Below are 20,592 nucleotides of genomic sequence, written 5' to 3'. Positions count from 1 at the left end.
GCTTGCAAGCAGGAGACGAGCTGAGCTCATTTTATGAGTTACAGGGGTAGCTCTGGCTGCCAGTGGAGAATGGTTTAGAGGGACATGTGCAGAATGCAAGCAGAGAGAGCAGTCAGAGGCCCTAGACGTTGTCCGGGTGAGAGATAAGGTGCTGAGACCCAGGTGAGTCAGCGAGGATGAGAGGGAATGTGTTTGCAGTCTATTCTGGGGCAGTACTGACAGGTCGTGCTAATGGTTTGGAAATGAAAGATAAGAGAAAATCAGGGATGCCTGAGATTTCTGGTCTACAGTTGGGCGGGTGGTAAGGCCCTTAGGTGTTGGGGCCCACTGGTGGGGGAGCAGTTTGAGAGCAGAGTGTTGCTGGCAGATGTGGATGATCTGTGGTGGCCCCGGGCCCCTCGCACCGCAGCTGCTGGGACTCTTCACAGCTCTGGCCCTGCTGCACCCTCTGCCTGATCACCTGCTGCCCCATCTCAGCTTTCCCATCCCACTGGCTCCTGGGATTCTTTCAAAGGCTTCATAAGACCTATAGTGAAGGCCTGGCCATCAGGCCCCATTTCTGCCCAGCACAGAGACTGCTATGACCCAGTGATGACATTGTGCCCTAAGAACTTCCCCACGTTCTCTTCAACTCACAGATGACCTCAGATGTAGCTGCTCTCTCAGGCCCTCAATGTACGTCTCCACCCAAATGAGTAATATTTGCATTACAAAGAGGAAAGGAGAGAGGGAACCATTGGGTACCTGCTGTACCAGGCACATTATATGCTATTGTCCCTGTTTTCCAGATGAAGCCAGATACTCCTCTATGAAGTTAAATGACTGGTTCAGTGTTACACTGCTAGTGAGTGACAGAGATGGAATTTGAATGCACACCTGTCTGACTCCACCTCACGTGTTCTTTCCACATGGCCAGCAAGCTCTGCTGTCCCACCTCGCACTTCTGGGAGGTGGCTACTCCCTCTTTCCACCCCTTTTTCTGGATCTTGACAAGGGATTCTGCCCTGCCCCAGCTGTCAAAGCCTGCAGCAGCTGCCAAAAAACCTCAACACAGGCATACTTTGGACCTACATCATGTGTTGGTGTCACAGATGCTGTACCAGGCATTTGACTCCTTGATCTAAAGCCAGGATTCCTGGCCAACATGGCGAAACCCTGTCTCTACTAAAAATAACAAAAATTAGCTGGGCATGGTGGTAGGTGCCTGTAATCCCAGCTACTTGGGAGGCTGAGGCAGGAGAATTACTTGAACCCAGGAAGCGAAGGCTGCAGTGAGCAGAGATGGTGCCTCTGCACTACAGCCTGGGCTATGGAGTAAGACTCTGTCTCAAAAAAAAAAAAAAAAAAAAAAATAGTGAGGGGGATACATGCCCACACAAAGGAATCCTGACAGAGGAACAATGGCTTGGTCCGTTTCCCCTCCTGTGTAGCACTGTGATAAAGGAAAGCCTTTCAGGTATGTGCCTTGATGGAGCCGGTGGGTGGAAGAGGAAGGGCAGTGAGAGGTTTGAGGACAAGCCGCTGATACCCTCATGTATCATCACAGTGGTGCCCTTTGGGAGCCTGCTTTGGTATACTCGTCCACTCAGGGAAGAGGAAGTCTCTTATCCACAATTTTGTCTTTAAGATTGAAATTTCTTTGAGCAGAGCCTAAAAGAGAGTTGCCTCATTTCGTGTAACTGTAGCGTATGTAGTTTAGAGGCTCCAATGTGTTTTTGAGGCAATCCGAGAGCTCTTTCTGGAAATCCCGGGCAGATGACATCTGCGTCTGATTTTACTTTGTCTTACAACCAGGCTAAGACCTCCAGCATCATCAGACTGTCGAACTGCTCAGGTCAAGGCAGACAGGTAGAAAGGCCCACATAGATAGTGGTTACTCATCCCAAGAACACAGAGGCCCACACCAGGAAGGGGCAGGTGATGTTAATGATGAGGCAGGCAATTATATCTTGCGATTTCTATGAGCCATGATGCATTACACTAAGGAACTTTACCTCACTTGGCTTGTGACTTTTGTTAGTGAGAAATGGCCTGCTGGCCTATGCTGTGGAGGACTTGCAGAAAACTTCCCAGCCACCGGCAGAAGGTTGACGTCTCCCCTGGTTCCTCCCCAACCCGTTTAGTGTGAAACGGGACAAAGGGAAACATTTCCTTTGATCTATTTTTGGGGAAAGAGGCAAATATCAACTAAATAAGATTGTATTAGGGACTGGGTGTGGTGGCTTATGCCTGTAATCCCAGCACTTTGGGAGGCCAAGGTGGGCGGATCATCTGAGGTCAGGAGTTAGAGACCAGCCTGGCCAACATGGCAAAACCCCATCTCTACTAAAAATACAAAAAATATTAGCCAGGTGTGGTAGCACATGCCTGTAATCCCAGCCACTTGGGAGGCTGAGGCACGAGAATCGCTTGAACCCAGGAGGCGGAGGTTGCAGTGAGGCGAGATCACACCACTGCACTCCAGCATCTTGGGTGATAGAGACTTGTCTCAAAAAAAAAAAAAAAAAAATCCTATTAAGAATTTCATGAAGGCTCACACAGTTCTTGCACACATCATTCAAGGCCTGTTATGGGGGCCCAGAACATCAGGACACAGTAGCTAGCCTCACATTCAGCTCCATTGCACCAGAGCTTCGCATTATCTCAATTTGAAAAACACACATGTATATCCTACATTTGTATCTCTATTCTATACTGTATATGACTTTTAAAAATACTGGTTTGCTGTTTCTATTTTGTGCTAATGCAACAAATCTAATTTGTTTTAGAAACAGTTATTACTGTTTCTTGCTTCTTATCACCCCCTACCGTTTGGACTTTGTTGTCCATCTTTCTCTGCCTAATTGGACCACAGCCTGGTGCCTCAATCCACACAAAGTCTGTTCCCTTCTAGCTCAAGATGGCTGCATTCTCTCTCAGTTCACAGTGCATTCACGGGCTGCTCATTCATCTGCCCTTGTGCTCTGTGCCTTTTTGGCATCTGCGGGTAAAGTCAGTGCCACATATCTCTATCCTGTTAACTCCTAAAGTTTGTATTGTCTTCCCAAGGGACCTCTCTTATGGCCCTGCTGGGCTTCTCCCCTTACCCACACGTGCCAAGCATAGAAATCAAGGCAACATTCTCAACCAGGTACCTAGCTAGTCCTACAACCAGCAATTAGGGAAGTTTACGAATAACCTGCTAAATAAGAAGATAATAACTTAAAAGCCACCCAAGTAAGTCAGAGTCACAAAATGTTTTATTCCCTGTAGAAACTAAAGATAGCATCTTGACGTATGCCCTTGCATTGCTTTTCAGAAACCAATTCCCACACCAGATAGAAAATGCTGACCACTGTCATAGAACTCAGACAGACTGAAACCAAAAAATAGATAAGGAAGTTCCAGAAATTCCCGAGCTCTTAACTCATTTTGGATACCCCCTCACTCCTGCTTTAAAAACCCTTGCTTATAAGCTAGCAGGGAGCTCAGGTGTTGAGTGCTAGGTACCCATTCTTCTTGCTTGGCACCCAGCAATAAACGCCTTTTTCTCACTACAAATCCCAGCGTCAATGTTTGGCTTTTCTGGCATGCTGGGCAACCAGAACCAAGCCCATCTTGTGTGCCTGTATCCAATTCTGATGAGCCTATGTATGTCAAGTTGGTCGAGGCCCTTTGTGCTGAACACCAAATCAACCTAATTAAGGTTGATGACAAGAACCTAGGGGAATGAGTAGGTGGCCTCTGTAAAATTGACAGAGAGGGGAAACCCTGTAAAGTGGTTGGTTGCAGTTGTGTAGTAGTTAAGGACTATGGCAAGGAGTCTCAGCCCAAGGATGTCATCAAAGAGTACTTCAAATGCAAGAAATGAACAAATCTTTGGCTCAGAAAAAAAACCAAACAAAAAGCCCACAAACTTTTGAATGAGATCTACTTATATGATGTGACACACATTTCTTTCAGACATGGATTTTGAAATCCTATCGATAAAAGCCACCAAGTGAGACTGACAGTTCTGGTTTTGAGCATGTACCTGCTCCGTTTCCTGGTATCTGCAAATTAGGGTGGCCCAGTGCAGGCTCCTGACCTTTTGACCATGACAGGCTGTCTGAACCCTGGGAGCTCTTGTGCCCATCCTCAGAGATGTCCGTGTGTGACACAGCAGAGACTACCCCACAGATAACAGACGAAAGCCAGCAGAGTACAAGGCATAAATGTGCATGTCCTTCTATTTCTTTTTTTTTTTTTTTTTTTTAAGAGGTTCTGACTGAGCAGGCAGATTGGGAAGGAAGAATCACATGAGGAGCAAGTGCTAGGTGTTGGGGAAACAATTTAAATTTCCTCCCACCCCAGAAATTCCTCTCCATAAAATATAGGAGAAAGAAAATATTTTATTATTGAATAAACATTAAAGTAGTGATGCACGTCTTTAGCATTCTGCTGAGGAGATTGCAAAGACAGACATCCCACCCTTTTATGCAGGCAAGCAAATAGGACCCATTCATTACATACATGTTCTCGAACTAAAGAGGACTTGACAGCACCATTTGTCAAGCATAATTCATCCTAAATTCACCTGGTGACCATTTGTGTTCGCTAATTGCCTTTATCAAAAGGAAAAATAAAAGTCAAGTTTCTAGGACAGCAGGTAGTTTTACAACTTGGAGCCAGGTGCTTAAATGAAACTACTACCCACTGCCCTCCCACTGACAGTGGGAGGTAGGGAGCTATCTTCCTTGATGTCTACATTTTCAAAGAGATGTTTTCTAGGCCCTTGCAGGAAAAGAGTCCTAGGTTGTAAAATCGACTGGAGCCTTACTTAGCTTTTAAAAAGATTTATATACATTTCAAAGGGGCAGCAAAATAATTTATAAGTTTTCTAAAGGAAATGCTCTAAGAAAAAGGAGGAAGCTCTTCCCCTTTTTGCATGGGCTTATGGGATAACATTCTGGAATTCACGAGAAGCAGGAATTGGTTTCCTCCCTCCACATGCTGGAAGGCACAGTGCAAGAAGCTTGGCAAGGCTCCAGTCAGGGGTGGACAATCACTGGGAATTCCATGCATCAAAGGGACAAGGGACAATCACTGGGTCCATCCTACACTTCAGAGGGACAAGACCCAATGAATGTAGAACTGGGCCACAGTTTGTCTTGGTTCTAAAGCACGCTGGCCCACACATGATAGGTTATCATTAAATGTCTGATGAGTGAGTGAATGAATGTCAGGAACCTGAGAGGCTTTAGAGGTCATTTACCTCAGCTGAAATTCAGGCATCCCTTTCCCTCAGCCTCCTTAAATACCAGCAGTCCTGGGGATCCCACCACTTGCCAAAGCAACCCATTTTACTGTTGGATAACTGTAATTACTATAACATTTTTTATATCTGAATAAGGAGAGAAAACAAAATCCGAGTGCTTTCAAGGGTGGGGTACTTTTTTCAAAACGATCCCAAGAAGCAGGTATCCCATGTCACAGAGGAGGGAACTCAAAAACAGAGACATTAACTAACAGCCCAAGTTCACACAGCTAAAGGGAAATCATATGTATCAAGTGTCTGTTCTGCACCAGGCACTCATTTAAATAAAGATCCTTTCACTCACAATAGTTTACCATACAAATATTACAGCATGTCTAGATGGGGTCTTAACCATACCAAAGTATTATATTGCATGCCTCCGTCTGCCCTGGGACTAGGACCAGGTCACACATTGCAAAGGATTTGAGTGGAAACAATGAATAGACCCCTGCACACTCACGTGTATCAATGGAGGACTACGGATGCCGTGTGCCCCCATTCCTCTGGGCCATTGTCACTAACCCTTTGTCTCCCAAGGAATGGAGCTGCCAGAGTTCCAGCTGCCTCAGATACTCCCTGGTCTCTCAGGTATGCTGAGTGTTTTCCCTCAAGCACAGTTTCCATAGGCAGATGCCGAGGGGAGGCTAAGTATGGGGCCAAAATGCCCCAGCACACAGGTGTCATTCCGGGCAGCACTGAGGGGAAGCAGAACCAGGGGATGACTCTTGGGGCCTTCCTTCTCAGGAACACCACTCACTATAGGCTTCCAGGTGGTCAGCGGGTCATGTGAGTCAAGGGCAAGTGAGTGAATGACACTGATATGTTTCAGGTAGGGAGAAGCCATGGTGGGCAGCATTGGAGGGAGGGGAAAGAGGGGGCGAGGAGGGGGTAGAGATATGTATTTTTCTACTTATTCATCTGATGACTATTTACCTACTATATGGCAGCTTTTCCAGAGTCCTTAGTCTGAGGAAAAAAACCCTATGTGCTCATGTTATTCCCATTTTACAAGTGAGCAGATACAGGGAGACAAAGGCAAAATAACTCGCCCAGGACCACATGGTTTGTGAGTGGCAGCGCTGAGATTCTGGCCAGCAGTCATAGTCCACACTCTTAACCAGGGCCGTCTGCTGGGCAACTAGAAGTTGTGTGTGATTTGTGCTCTACTTGGGGAGCCAGAGCCTGTTGGGGGGTCCTGGGAGGGCATGGTCAGCTATGGGACGGACCATTCAACAATGTTGTTTGAGGAGCCTTGTCAGGTCTTAACCATACCAAAGTATTGTATTGCATGCCTCCACCTGCCCTGGGACTAGGACAGGTCACACACTGCAAAGGATTCGAGTGGAAACAATGAATAGACCCCTGCACACCCATGTGCATCAGTGGAGGACGATGGATGCCGCGTGCCCCCACTCCTCCCTCCCCAAAGCTGCTTTCCAGGCATCTTCCAGCTGGGGAAATGGCCATTCCCCTCAGCCCAGAGCAGACTTAGCCTGTCCTTGAATGCTGCCAAAAAAAAAAAAAGAAAGGGCTAAATGTGTCCCCTGTTCTATTCCTAGTCCAGATTCCTAAGATGAGGACACAGCATCCTGGGCCACTGTCACTAATACAAATTTGCCTCTGGAGGGACTCTACGGAAGATAATTCCCCTGAAATTTGGAGAGTTGAATTAAGCTAGGACTGATACTGCCTGGAATTTGTGGTGGCTACCTACCCTAGAGGGCCTCAAGGAAACCCATGGTTCAAGACAACCCTGACAGATTCTAGAGTCTAGAACAGAACACCTGTTCTACCAGGGATGGATTTGAACATGGGCAAGGCCAACCACCCAGTTCACGGCCTGTGTACAGCAAAGATTACATTACAGCCTGAGAGCTAAGCCTGGAAGCTCTTTCATCCATCCGTTTGTCCATCTATCCATCCATCTGCTCAACAAATGTTAGAGAATCAATCCTTGTGTCAGATACTGGGGCTGCCCTCAAGGAGCTTTTATAGAGTTCAGGGTACAGCCAGATGGGGGAGACAGATCACTATAAAAACCTACCACTATAATCCAAAGGACAAGAGCAAAAATAGTAAAGAGGAGAGAAGACCCAAATTTGCCTGGTGGGTCAGAGAGGGCTTTCTAGAAGAGGTGAAAAATCTTCGGGGCTATCACTTCACCTTGCCCAGTGGATAAAGGGAGGACTTTCCAGATACAGTGGACAGAATGTGCAGAGACAGGAGCCATGAGTGGCAGGGAGGGTCTGCAGAGACAGGCTGGAGCCAAAGCACGATGGCATTGGAGCCACAGCCAAAGGAACAAACTGTGAGACCTGGGACTTGAATTTGGAGGTGGTGAAAAGTGACAAGGTCTTCACAGAAGAGTGGTTTCTTCAACTTATGGAAGGCTGACCCCAGACCAATGCTGCCAAAGTGTGGTCTGTGGGCTGTTAGCAGTTCATGACGATGTAAGTACAGGAATTGAGAGTAAGCATTTAGAACACCTACAGCACTTTGATAGTCATTTTACTTTTTAAATTTTGAGCTGGCATTTTGTATGCCTGTTTTTTTTTTTATTTTTATTTTTTTGAGGCAGTCTCGCTCTGTCACCCAGGCTGGAGTGCAGTGGCGCGATCTCTGCTCACTGCAAACTCCGCCTCCCGGGTTCACGCCATTCTCCTGCCTCAGTCTCCTGAGTAGCTGGGACTGCAGGCGCCTGCCTCCTCGCCCGGCTAATGTTTTGTATTTTTAGTAGAAACGGGGTTTCACCATGTTAGCCAGGATGGTCTCAATCTCGTGACCTTGTGATCTGCCTGCCTCGGCCTCCCAAAGTGCTGGGATTACAGGTGTGAGCCACCACGCCCAGCCTTATTCTATTTTTCTAATAGTTGCACTTTATCATATTTTACAAATGTGTGAGTCTGCTATGGATTAGAAATTAATAAGAGATTTTGCCACAGATAGTTTGAGAAGCCCAGCACTGCCACTCAACAAATGCTGGTGCATTCAGATGGTGAAATATTCTGCAGCTATTAAAGGAGTAAAAACTGCCTCCACTTACCTGGAGGCCCATCTGTGACACCTTTTTAGGTTAAAAGGAAAAGAAAAACTTGCTCAGGACTGAACGTGAGTGGTTGCAATTTTGTAACAATGATGTATATACATATACATTTTCATATATTTGTGTGAACATAAAAGTATTGAAGGATATTCATCAAACTGCTAAAAGGGTTGCTTCAGAGTAACGGACTTGGAGAAGGCAGACTAATTTTCTCTTAGTGGAACTCTGTATTGTATCACTTGTAAAAATAAGCATGTGTTATCTTTATGATAAAAAAGTAAAAACCTAAAAAAGAAAATTTTGATGTGTGTTAAAATTTTGGATTTCTAGGCTCCACCTTTTTGAATGAGTCTCTCCAAGAGTGAGGCCCTCACATGTATAATGAGAAAAAGCTCCCCGATTACAGGATGTTACCAAGCCCCGCTAGGTGTAGGAACCCTGCTTGGTACCCACCTGAGCCTCAGCAGCTCCTCCCCATCATGGGCATGATGAGGTCTCCCTGTGGGGTGTTGTGAAGACGACGGGACAGGCTGCAGTAGGCACCGAATAAATGAGTCCCTTCCCCTGATGACCCTAAGGCTATGGGATCATCATCACTCCCTCCCCAAAGCCACACCTGATTATTCCAGCCAGCACTCGGCCTGCCCCTTTTCTGAATGCTTTTTGATTTTAGCTTACATTCTTAGCATTTAAATGTTTCATTTAATTTGAGAAAGAGTGTCGCTCTGTCACCCAGGCTGGAGTGCAGTGGTGCAATCTCAGCTCACTGCAGTCTCCACCTCCCGGGTTCAAGCAATTCTACTGCCTCAGCCTCCCAAGTAGCTGGGATCACAGGTGCCCACCACCACACGTGGCTAATTTTGTACTTTTAGTAGAGATGGGATTTTTGCCATGTTGGCCGGGCTGGTCTCGAACTCCTGACCTCTAGTGATCCACCTGCCTCAGCCTCCCAAAGTGCTGGGATTAGAGGCATGAGCCACCACAGCTGGCTTCTTTTAATTTGTATTTTCTATCTCTGCGGACAAGACTTCAAATGTCTGTCACGTACTTTCAGATCTATTGATCATCCTCTGAAAACCAACATCGGGATTCACAAACTGGATTTAACCAGTTGGGCTCCCCAGGTCTTCTTCCAGACTCCACCCCTCCAACAGTGTCTCCAGTGACTTCCTGGCATCACTGAACAGGTCCTTCACTTTGCCACCTCTGAGCCTTTGCTTGAGTGTTTTCTTTTACCTGGAATATCCTTTCCAACCCTAGACACCGACTGAGTCAAACCTTCTGTCTTCTTTTTGAACATTTATGAACTCCTATCATGAGCCATGCATTATGCAAGGGACCTTACAGACACAATCAGTCTATGTTAACAATCCTGCCAAGTATGCTTTATTTTGTGCATGGGGAAACTGAGGCTCAAGAGAAGTGACCTGCCCCAGGTTTCAGTGGCAGCACACTAGTAGAGCTGGGATTTGAACCCAGGTTTGTCTTTAGCGCTGGATTCAGCTCCTTGCAGACCACAGCACCTCACATACAGCCCTTCACTGACCAGCAATTGGAAGGAAACCAACCTTGTGGCTTAAAAGCTGTGGTGCCACAGATCATTCCACTCGGTCAAACCCCCAAGACCGTAGAAGTGTATTTACCATAGCGGCTTCCAGGCACAGGATTGTCACCTCAGGGCATATGACTCCTCCTAGAGTTGCAGATTATAAACTTGTTCTCTTTCCCTGTCCTCGGGCTCCTGCTGAAGTGACCCAGATGCCAGGGATATCTCTGCCCGCTCCACTCTGACCATAGTGCTCAATGTGCCTGCCAGGCCTTGCTAGCGATGCTGTGCCAGTGTGAGGAGGAAGGTGGTCTCCAGCTCTCACCCCATAGAAGCTTTCTGCCTCGGTTTCCCTAACCTGGAACACTGCGATGACTCCCGAATTGAAAAATACTGCTTACAGCATCTGGGCTAAAATTGGCAGAATACCTGGGCTCCAAGCCAGGGAGATTTGGGGCGATGGGGAGGTGCAAGAGCACAGCCAGACAGAGCCAAAAGCAATAATATCCTGTTTGTTCCTACACTGCCCTCCCCATTAAAAAAACAAGGAAGGTGCATCAAGCCCTTTTGTTAAGTGGCCACAAGCTGTACATTTCTTGGTCCCAAGGCAGGTATACTGGGAGTTCAGATCCTGGTCTTAATGGTCTTCTCTGGTTCTGTGACATCCTAGAATGTGAAGGGGAGGCCTTGGGTTCTGTCACTGCCTCCAGCCCAAGCCCCCTGCTCTTCCTGGGCACCCCGGATGGACCATGTCTGCCTTTCTGCTGACTCAGATTTATTTCTGGTCCAGCCATTCACAGCGTCCGTGTGTCTGAACTCCTCAGCCAGAGGGCAGGTGGAAGGGCAGGAGGAGGACCATGTGTCAGCTTTCCATCCAGAGAGCCACCCCAAAACAGAGGATGTCCTTGGACTTGGACCTGCTCCACAGAACACTCTGAACAAATTCTCACAATGCCTGTCTCCTCCCAGTTCTAAGACAGCAAAGGGTTTGCGTTACCTCACAGCCACTCAGTACGCAACCAACCTTAATGGGCACTCTTGGCTTTACTGTTCTAATCAGCAAATAGACAGTCCTAGGCAGGAGATATTTAGAATCCTACTCTGTAAAACAGAGGCCTTTCCTAGGCCTCCTGTGATGAAGGCATGGGACCGTTACCAGACTTGTCCCTCAAGGGTAAATTGTTTTCAAGAAAACAGGAAGCTAGGAGCCATCTAGTCCTTTGAAGTGCTGTGAAGAAGTGGGCTGCCTTCTTCCCCGCCCAAGGGAGGAAGTCTCTGAGGCTTCCCGGGAAGGGTTAGTGTGACCTCCAGCAGTCACCTTCAGCATGGGTTGCTGCTGGATTCCTGGCTCTGTGGGCAGGAGCTCCCAGAATGCTTGACACAGGCTCTATGTAGCTTCCTTTGGGAAGACCAGTGGAGCCTGCTGTAGGCTATGGCAGAGATGGAGGCCCAGGGCCTTCGAGCTAGGGGCAAAGTCAGTCCCCCTCCTGTGTCCAAAACCCCAGGGCTCTCCATTCTGTATGGCACTCCCCCCGACCCAACCCACAGTTTCCTTAGGAAAACTGACCTGCCTATGGCCCATTCCCTAATGCTGTGATTTGGTCATGAGGCTGGCAGAGTCCGTGGGGTGCATGTGGCACTCCTGTGCTTTGCTGTGACAGTGCCTTAACCCACAGGCGTGATTAACTCCAAAGTCTGGGGTCTTTGGAAAAGGTGCCTATCAATGCAGAGGAAATGAAGTGCTCACACCGCCAAACAAGGCCAAGAGCCTCCCGGAAGAGCCTGCCTGTCAGGAAGTCTCTGGCCACAGGCTGTGGCCATGCTCGCCTCCATGAGAGGACAGAGAGAACAGACCAAGGACACGAGTTCAGAACAGAGAAAATGTGAGAGCTGTAGACAGGAAAAGCAGCCCTTCTGGAAACAGCACACTGGTGTACCTAGCGTAACCTTGTCCTGAGGGCCACTAACTGCCCCTCACTTGACTCAGCTGACACTGTGAGGGGTCACGAGCCTGGCAACACTTTCTGGACAGTCTAAAGGGCAGCATTGAGGAGACCTAAAGGTTTTGGTCTCTTTGTCAAATGTCACTGTTCCTCACATTCGGAGGAGAGCATTTGAAGGCAGACCACTCTAGGGGCAAGAACAGGACTGATTTTAACCCCGGGACAACCAAGCAAGCAAGCTAGTGAAGAACAGGCCTCTGCCCAGGTGAAACACATGGGGCCAATTCCACAGGTTTTTGTTGTTGTTGTTGTTGTTTTAATTAACCTCCGGTGGGAAAGGTAAGGATGGTGGGGAGGGGAGACGGTTACTTGTCTCATTATCAATGTGTTAGTATTAGTGATGGCAAAACTTAGTCTCTAGCAATACTATTTTCCAGTTTAAACTGGGCCTGGCTATCGGGCTTATTAGTAAATAGCTTCTCAAAAATTTAATTTTCTAGTTAGTTCATCCCAAGTCACTGATTTACACATCTTTTGAGACTGAGACTGCTGGGGAAAAACATTCCCAGAAATGAGTGGATTAGACTCTGAATTACAAGGGAAAGACACTTGTAGTTTAAAGTTGTCCCAAACTTAGTGTCAAAATACAGCCTTTAGATTTTTTTTTTCCCATCAAGAAAAATTCCTGATTCACTACCAAAAAGAGGCCCTGCAGGCAGCATGCTGATTTGTTCTGCTCCTGGTGCTGAGCTCCCCCCACCTGTGTGCAGGGAGGAGGGGGCGCTTCGGCCAAGGGCGGGAGCTCTGCTGGCTTTAGCGAGTCACCATTGCCTCCTCGCAGTCAGCGTCCTAACGGGGTCCCGGTCCACAGCCCTGCATCCACTCCTCCAAGGCCCTTCACACTGGCTCTAGCCATGACCCCTCTTTGGAGGAATAAAGCAGAGTTTCACGGACTCACCGACCTTGAAGCCGGAGCCTCCCACGTCCTGCTGAGCGCACACAGCCAAGAAGTGTACGTAGGGCGAGCTGGTCGGGCCGGCCTGGAAAAGCCTCCCTGGCGGGGCGGGGCCAGAGGACCTCGCCAATCCCAGCGCAGACCTCCGGGCGCACCGGCCCCCACAGCTCTACCCTTGAAGGCAGGCCCGTGGGCGCTGGGCCCTTTATAGCACCTGCCCTTTCTCTGAAACGTAAAAGGCGGAGCCAGTCTTGCTCCCCAGGCCTGGTCCTGGAGGCTCCTCTGCCAGATCTCTGGATCTCAGAATGGACGGGCCAGCAGGTGAAATTGCACATCTGTTGGGGGATTTGTTTCTCTCTTCTCTCAGGTGTACCAGCCTTGGGGCCCTGGTGAGCTCTGGAGGATGAACCCTTCAAGCCAAGGTCGGAGAGGAGGATGTCTCAAGCTGCCTGGCTCCAGCAGCTGACCGGGCCCTGAGCCAGGGGCTGGAGGGACCTCCTTCCAGCGTCTTTGTCTGGGGCTGGATCCAGGGACAATTACAGTCACGTTTCTGTTCAAGATCAGGCCATCAGCAGTAGATGGCTAGATCATCTCGCTTTCTGTCCACACCAGCTTAACTCACGGCAGGCCATAACCCTGCTTAAAAATAGCCCCGCTTGGGATATCCACCGCACGCCGGGAAGGCTGCCTGTAAATAGCAACGACCCAGCAGGATTTTGGACAGCAGCCCTGCCATTTCAAGGGAGCCTGCCTAGGCATCTGGTGACCGTCACGTACTCAGCTTCTGAGGCCACGTGGACGTGACCAATTGGTTCCTGTCTCTTCCTTCTCAGAGCCCAGCTCATGCTCAGAGGACTTGATGGAGCAGGGGGTGGGGCCCCAGGAATAACCTTCTACCCAGTGTGCTTCTCCTTCAGAGTTTCCATTTCTTTTAAACACGACCCGTGTTAAAAAATATCATCTATTTTACCTTTGCATGGGGTACTGACTGGGAGAGCACGTGAGGGGGCCTTTTTGCTGGACGGGAAGGTTCCTGATTGGGGTGGTTATATGAAGATTGGGACCAATCAAATTAATTTCATAATCCTTTAAGGAGTCAAGACCCACCAGCTTGCATATTCTGTCATCAGGGCAGTCTCGGCTTATTCCTTCTCAAAATAGCTCTTTTCCACACACACTTGTTTCAAGTCAGTTCAGGCACCAACTGAAATAAATCCAGTGACCCTGAAATAGCCCAGCTCCCAGATCCAGAAAATTATAAGGCTTTTAAAGAGCATGGAATTGTAGATTTAAAGAATGGCAGTTATAGCAAAAACCTCCTTTTCCTCCCCAATTGCCTAATCAACATTTAGGGCCCCCTCCACTCACCCTACCTCAACACCTTATATTTTACAGAGTAAATGTATATGTTAGTAAAGTCAGAAGAAAAACTGGGTCATTGTTGAGAAAAGAGGGTACCACTCTTCTTTTGGGGGCCTGGTCCTCTTCAAGCTTATGATAAAGGTGGTGTGATGGGGATGAAATCTCTACAAGCGACTCACAGTAGAAATTCTGGCTTTCTGGAAATCTTTCAAATGCCATCCCTGTCATATGGCATCCATTCCCTTCTCATCGTTACCAACTCCCTTTGAAGCTCTAGGGCTCTAACCACACCAGGCTGCCCTGTGGCTGGCTTCTGCCATATGGGCAGGAACAGAATTGAAGTGTGCGACTGCCATATCATTTGCTTTAAAGGAAAATGTCCTGGACTTATTCTCTTTTCTGTTCCTGAGTCCAGCAGGAGTGTGGCTAGAGCAGGCCCCAGATTTGACCTCGAAGGCAAGGACAACGCCTTGTGGGATGAGCAAGTAATAGGATGAAAGGAACCTGGGTTCCTGTGTCCCACCAGCCTGGATTGCTCATTTCAGAATTGGGCAGGAGGGACACCTTTCCTTAATCTATTCTTGTGTCCAGCAACTGTAACTTAATTCCATCAGCTCTAAATGTTGCCACAACTTCATAGAAATTAAAGTATTTTCATATATAGTAATCCATATAACCACTGCAATTATTTTAGGGGTAGATAGGAGTCTTATTTCAGAAGCCCCTCCTAGGTGGAGCCTAGTGACTTTTAGGCCAGGACTGTACCCCAGCGGCTTCTCCTCTCTCTACCACCCATTCAGGAGCGTTGAGCTGCTGTGCAATGGACTGAGCTGTTCCAGGTAGTAGTGAGTTCTCTGTGCCTGGAGGTAATCAAATATAGGCTGGGGATGTCACAGGAGGAATCTAAGCACTGGAAAGAAAGTGTGATTAGTTGATCCTTCGTATCATTTCAAAGCTTTCCCCAAATTCTTTGAATTTTAGGGCCTCTTCTAAACTGTTTTTCTCCCTGAACTTTAGAAGTAATATTTAGAAGTAAAATAATATATCTGAAGGAGTTCACTGCTATGAAGAAGATGTAAAATAAATATAAAGCCCCTAGGCCCCCAGGCAAAACAAAACAGACTCACTGTGGTAAAAAAAAAAAAAAGATCCCAGAAAACATTAAAAACCAGATTCTACAGCTTTGGCAAGGCAAGAGGTCAGTCACACCCAATGTTCCCCCACCTCGATAACTGCCTCAAGACTTTCTTTCCTAAAACTAAACTAAAACCAGTTCCTGAAAAACTATGTCTGGAAGATTTCTTCCTCAACTTCAATAGACAACCTGACGTGGTGAACCCCCCTTCCCTCAACTCAGTTTCCCCATGACAAGTGTTCAGCCTTACAAAGCACTCCATCCTCATAACTGACCACAGACCACAGCCAGTTCTGGCCGGTTTACAGAGATTGCACACCAAGTGTCTTTGTGCCCTGTGTTTCATCTTTTGACATATAGAGCCCAATTTTACTACATTTTAATGTTAAGTCTCCATCCCAAAGTGAACATGGGTTGTATGTAACATGTAACATATATGATTACCGACTATGCATGCATTAGGGCCTCTCATAAATATTCATAAGATTATCCTATAACCTACTAAATGTATATGTATGGCTCATCTTGTTGGGCATAAATCTCAGCCTCTCCCTTTTTTATCTGAAGTGCTTGCTTTTTGGCTTTGGTCAGAGGCTCCAGCCTGCAGATTGTAACCCTTTATAAGAAATTAAGTTCTATTTTTTCTAAATGTATACATTTCATGGTTTTAAGTTGACAATGTAGAAAAATGGGGGGAAAAAGAGTTAAATGAAGAAACCAGTGAGATTTCTGAATATTCAAGAAAGGTGAAGTTTAATTTGCATATAGGCATAACCTACACCTCACCTGGCAAGTGTTAGGCCACAGCACAAACCCCTCTGTCCAATCACAAATGTCCACAAATTTGCAAAGTAACTGGACACGAACAATATGCTTCTCAAACTCACACACATACTCGTCCATCGCACACACACTCAAATGATAAAGAAATACATTGAGATCCTCTACAAAAGAGAGCTGAGGACAGTAATCAGATGACCTCACGTGCGGATGGCACTTTGCAGTTTACAGTCTAATCCATTTGGTCCTCCGATAGCCCTGTGAGATAAGCAACACAGGGATTGCTGTTCACACCGTTTTGCAGATGAGGAAACCGAGGCTCAGGGATGTGTAAACACCAGCCTAAGGTTTTCCAGTTGGAGACTGGGCCTAGGACTCAGGGCCAGGATGCCTAGGCCAGCTCTCTTTCATAACTGGCTTTCTAGTGAAAAATGAACTGTGTAAAAACCAACATCATTAAGTATAATAGAACTATTATTTTTCTTGAGCAGATCAGACCGGTACTATCAATCCTAATGTTAATGTCATGCTGCATGGCAGCTGAGATGAGTAATTTTCTGAATCGTTCATGTGTTTATACCTACAACAAAATGACTGTTTTCCATTTTGGCTCTGCCTCATCTTAATTTTAAGTCACCAATGGCCACTGAGAAATGACACACTGATTAGATTTCATTGACTTAAGTCTTCTTACCAGGAATTACATGGTGGTATCTATAATCGAGCCATTAAACTTACAATCTGATTTCTTACTGAAATGAAAAAGATTTTTATTTATTGATTCCCTCTGGCTGTGGACATTAGCCTGGCTATACCCTCCAGCCATAAATAGTATGTTCTCTTTTATGCCTTTTTGATAGTTGTAAAAATAATACATTTTGCAATTGGATTTTTAAAAACCTTTATACTTTAAAGTGAAGAGATTTTTTTTCAAGGGGATAAAATCAAACTTTGAAAAAAAAAAAAGCTAAGTAAAATCTCTTGCTTTTAAATAAAAGTTAATTTTATTGGGAATAATCCCTGTATTGCATTACTCTTTTTAGTTAAGAATTTAAAAGCTGCCCAATCGCTGCCGGCCCAAAAGTCTCATCTTATACAATAACATGAGGGAAAGGGTGCTGATCCATCATTATTCACTCCACATGGGACCATAATGGATTTTTCTCTTCCAAGTGATTCAGTTTCTCTGAGTTTCATTTGTTTATAAGTAGTACTTTAAGACGTACTGAAATTTAACAAACAGTAATGGGACTTGGTATGACAGCCACTTGAAAATATTGCAATGGCCGTTTAAAATTCCATCTTCAAATTCCTTCAGAAAAACACTAAGGAAAAGTGACAACATTTTACTTGATGCCTGAATCTGTCAAATAATATATTGGATTAGGTAAGAGATTTGTCCCTGTAGCAAAACTGGATGTCTCAGTCAATAACCAAAGGCATCCCCTAAAAGCTCCAAGATAATTCCGTTGACAGTACAAAATGTGGGCATTCATTCGAAAGCATGAATTGGATTTTTCTTCTGATTTTCTAGGTTAATTTTACAGTATACATGTTCGCTACTTGGCTGTTAGAGGTTGACCTCCCATCTCCTCTTAGAAATGGGTCTCCATAATGGACTAGAGGCAGATGCAGCTGGGAATGCATGCTTTGTGTGTAGGCAGAAGAGGATGGGTACTTTAACTCCCAGAAAAAAACACTGCAAATTGCTCTTGGGGATTTTTAATTTGACCAAATTGAAGGTATTTTAAAATGTGCATTCCTCTCCCAGCTGGCACACGAATAGTGCAGGTCATCAACAGACACTCCCTCAGAGGTGGAGCTCTCTCTCTTGCTCTCTTGCAGCTCCAGGAAGGCTGCAGACTCCAGAAAGTGGTGTAATTCTCAAACAAAAATGCGAAAGGCTAGTGAGTGGCATACCCCTGCAGTCCCAGCTGCTTGAGAGGCTGAGGCAGGAAGATTGCTTGAGTCCAGGGGTTCGAGGCCAGCCTGGGCAACATAGTGAGACCCTGTTTTTCAAACAAACAAAAACCCTCTAAAAGTCAGCATAGCAATTGACAATGCCTAATATGACCACTGCGGGGCAGTTCCGACATCCTGCAGGAAATAGGCGCAAAAGCTTTGTCACTAGTTGAAGAAAAGCTGTGATCCAAAAGGGAAGGAGCATTTGGAAACTCCTGTCTTATTTTTTGTTAATAAGAATGGCTGCAGTGTCTCTGGAACATTTGGGTCAGAGAAATGAGTCCGAACTTCCAGAAAAAGTGCACGCAGAACCATCCCTTTCCCTCTGAAGGACTCTGGCAACTCCAAGGCAGAGTAGAATGCATCCACCTTTCCACGTGTTGTTTGGCCTGAAACTAGTATGTGTGTGGTCCTCTCACAGATTTGTCCCGGTTTTAGTTCACCCTTCAGGACTATGCTTTTGAGCCATGAAAGCTAACCTTCACTTTTCTTCTGCAAGACCTTGAGGTGTTTGGTGCAACTGATACATATTATTTCAAACCCTCAGTTTCTGGAACACTGAGAAATAAATCACAAGTTATGCGTTGTTAGGATCCAAACAGCCCATGCTTCTCATCATGCATCAAGATGCGTCAACCTCTTATTTGCAACTAAAGAGAACAAACAAACAACTTTAAAAAAGAAAAAGAAAGCATCCATAAGGAACCCTCCTTGGGTTGAGTGCTACACTGTTGGCTAATATGAACTATTGAAAATATTTTGGGAATGGTCTTCGAATATTATAAATATTTTCTTGTACTTAGCTGATATTTCACTATATAGTTACATACAGAGATGGCACTTACCGTGCAGAAAATGTACATTCTCTACCCCTATGGTATATTACCAATGCTAGCTCTTTCACTGAGTCTTAAGAGCCAGCAGGTGGAATTTATTAGTCTGTTAGCTCTAGCAACATAATTAAAGTGCAAGGAAAGAGGGAAAACAGCCAGACAGATCAATTTTTCATTGTCAGCATCAATAAGTTTCATGCTGCTAAGAGAAAATGTCAGGTGCAACAGGTTCAGGGAAATAGAACTATATTTTTTCTCTTCCTTCTTTTAAAGCAGCAGTCTCCCTGAGAAGAGAAGAGGGAGGTAAACAATGAGATAGCCCTATTTCTTCAACAACTGACAATCTTGGGAAAAGGAAGGTCACTTCCCCAGCCTCGGGTAGCAGGACTAACCCTTGCATTTGGTTTTGTAATGTAAGAGCTGTTCGGTGGTTGGGCCCATTTCCCATGCACTTATAATATTCTCAGAGATCTCTCAACATCAGTTTTTAAAGAAAGAGATCTACGAACAGCATATGGAAGTGTGGGTTTTGAAAAGAAAATTTCACTAAACTGTTTAAAAAAAAATACAGCCAATGTTCATAGTAAGCCTAAAAAAAGGTGTGTGTAAATGAGAATAGATTCCTGCAGTACTACGAGTGGGGAAAGAAAACAAGCAAAGCAAGGTAGAGAGATGATTTTTAGGTATAGATTTTCACTCAGCACTGAAACCCATGATTCCCCACAGCACTTGGTGGCCTTCTGTCTGTTCCACAGTTTTGTCGGTGAGATGGGCGTGCACCTTTTTGCAGCTGCCTCTCCAAGGGGGCTGGCTTCTTAGGACCAACAGTCTCAAGGAAAAGCTCCCCACCCACCTCAGCCAGCCACTGTCTGGAATCCTCTGGGGCACAGCCTACTGCATTTAACTAAGGAAATGTTACATACAAATCCGTTTGTGTTTCATTCTTTCTTTCCAATCCCATTGCCTAAAGACTGGAAAGGCAGTTTCAGAAGGTACCATTCCTCACATAGAAATATTTAGAATGCACTGAAAACCATGCACATGCTATAGACTGAAATTGCTTATGTGTTGGTCCATCTCTGTAGAGGAAGTGTCAGCTTTTCTGTGAAGCTTATACCAAAAGGAAATGTAATGGAACCAGTCAAATCCTAGAAGATTGGTAGGTGTGCCCAGGCCAGTAAAGCGCCACAGAAACATCACAGGTCTTTTTCATGGATCCTTGTCCCTGAGTTCTAACAGAACACGGACAGAGTTTAAAATTTACCGATGTACCTGGCAACTAGCATCTCCCACCTGACATTCCCTTACGTAAAACGTGCCACCAGCTTTCTAAATAGCCATCTTTCACCTTCCCACCCAAGTCTGAAGCATCTGTCTTTGACCCAAACAGCTGAGTTTCTCTCTGGAGACAGAATTCCAGTCTGGTTCCATCTTCTTTGGTGGAGAAAGGAGACTGGCTTCGTGCTGTACCGTGATAGGCAAGGCATACACAATTCTGTCTGTCCTGCTTTCCATGAACATCCCGTGGACTCAGGGGCAAGGCCAGATCTTCAAGCAGGGAGTCGAGGTTCAATTTTTAGTGACAGCTCATATAGCGTATCTTCATCTATGATAAGGTCTTTGTCAAGCAAGTACTGTGTGACCTGAAAAAAAGGGGAAATCCCGCTTTTACCTCTTTCAGACACCAGTGCATACATTTTCTGAGGGAATCCAACACAATTCAACATTTTCTCTTAAACAACTAAAAATCTTATTTGA

The 20,592-nt window shown here is 45.9% G+C and overlaps 2 protein-coding genes across 4 annotated transcripts in view; both read right to left on the bottom strand.

Annotated features, from left to right (window-relative positions):
- Nucleotides 1-12,823, bottom strand: part of CKMT2 (creatine kinase, mitochondrial 2) — a 32,866-nt gene extending 20,043 nt beyond the window's left edge. The window contains 1 exon segment of the mRNA NM_001132908.1: nucleotides 12,770-12,823. The gene's annotated coding sequence lies outside the window, so the exon portion shown is untranslated.
- Nucleotides 12,824-15,985: 3,162 nt separating this feature from the next.
- Nucleotides 15,986-20,592, bottom strand: part of RASGRF2 (Ras protein specific guanine nucleotide releasing factor 2) — a 281,177-nt gene continuing 276,570 nt past the window's right edge. For all 3 annotated transcript variants that reach the window (XM_054555687.2, XM_024246952.3, XM_054555686.2), the window contains one exon: nucleotides 15,986-20,477. In XM_054555687.2, the coding sequence (XP_054411662.1) occupies nucleotides 20,385-20,477 (93 nt within the window). In that variant the 3' untranslated portion in view covers nucleotides 15,986-20,384. The remainder of the gene's footprint in view (nucleotides 20,478-20,592) is intronic.

This window comes from Pongo abelii, chromosome 4 (genome assembly GCF_028885655.2).
Source record: "Pongo abelii isolate AG06213 chromosome 4, NHGRI_mPonAbe1-v2.0_pri, whole genome shotgun sequence".
NCBI classification, from domain to species: domain Eukaryota; kingdom Metazoa; phylum Chordata; class Mammalia; order Primates; family Hominidae; genus Pongo; species Pongo abelii.
Note: the sequence above shows the minus strand (reverse complement) of the source record. Positions and strands in the feature narration are given on the sequence as shown.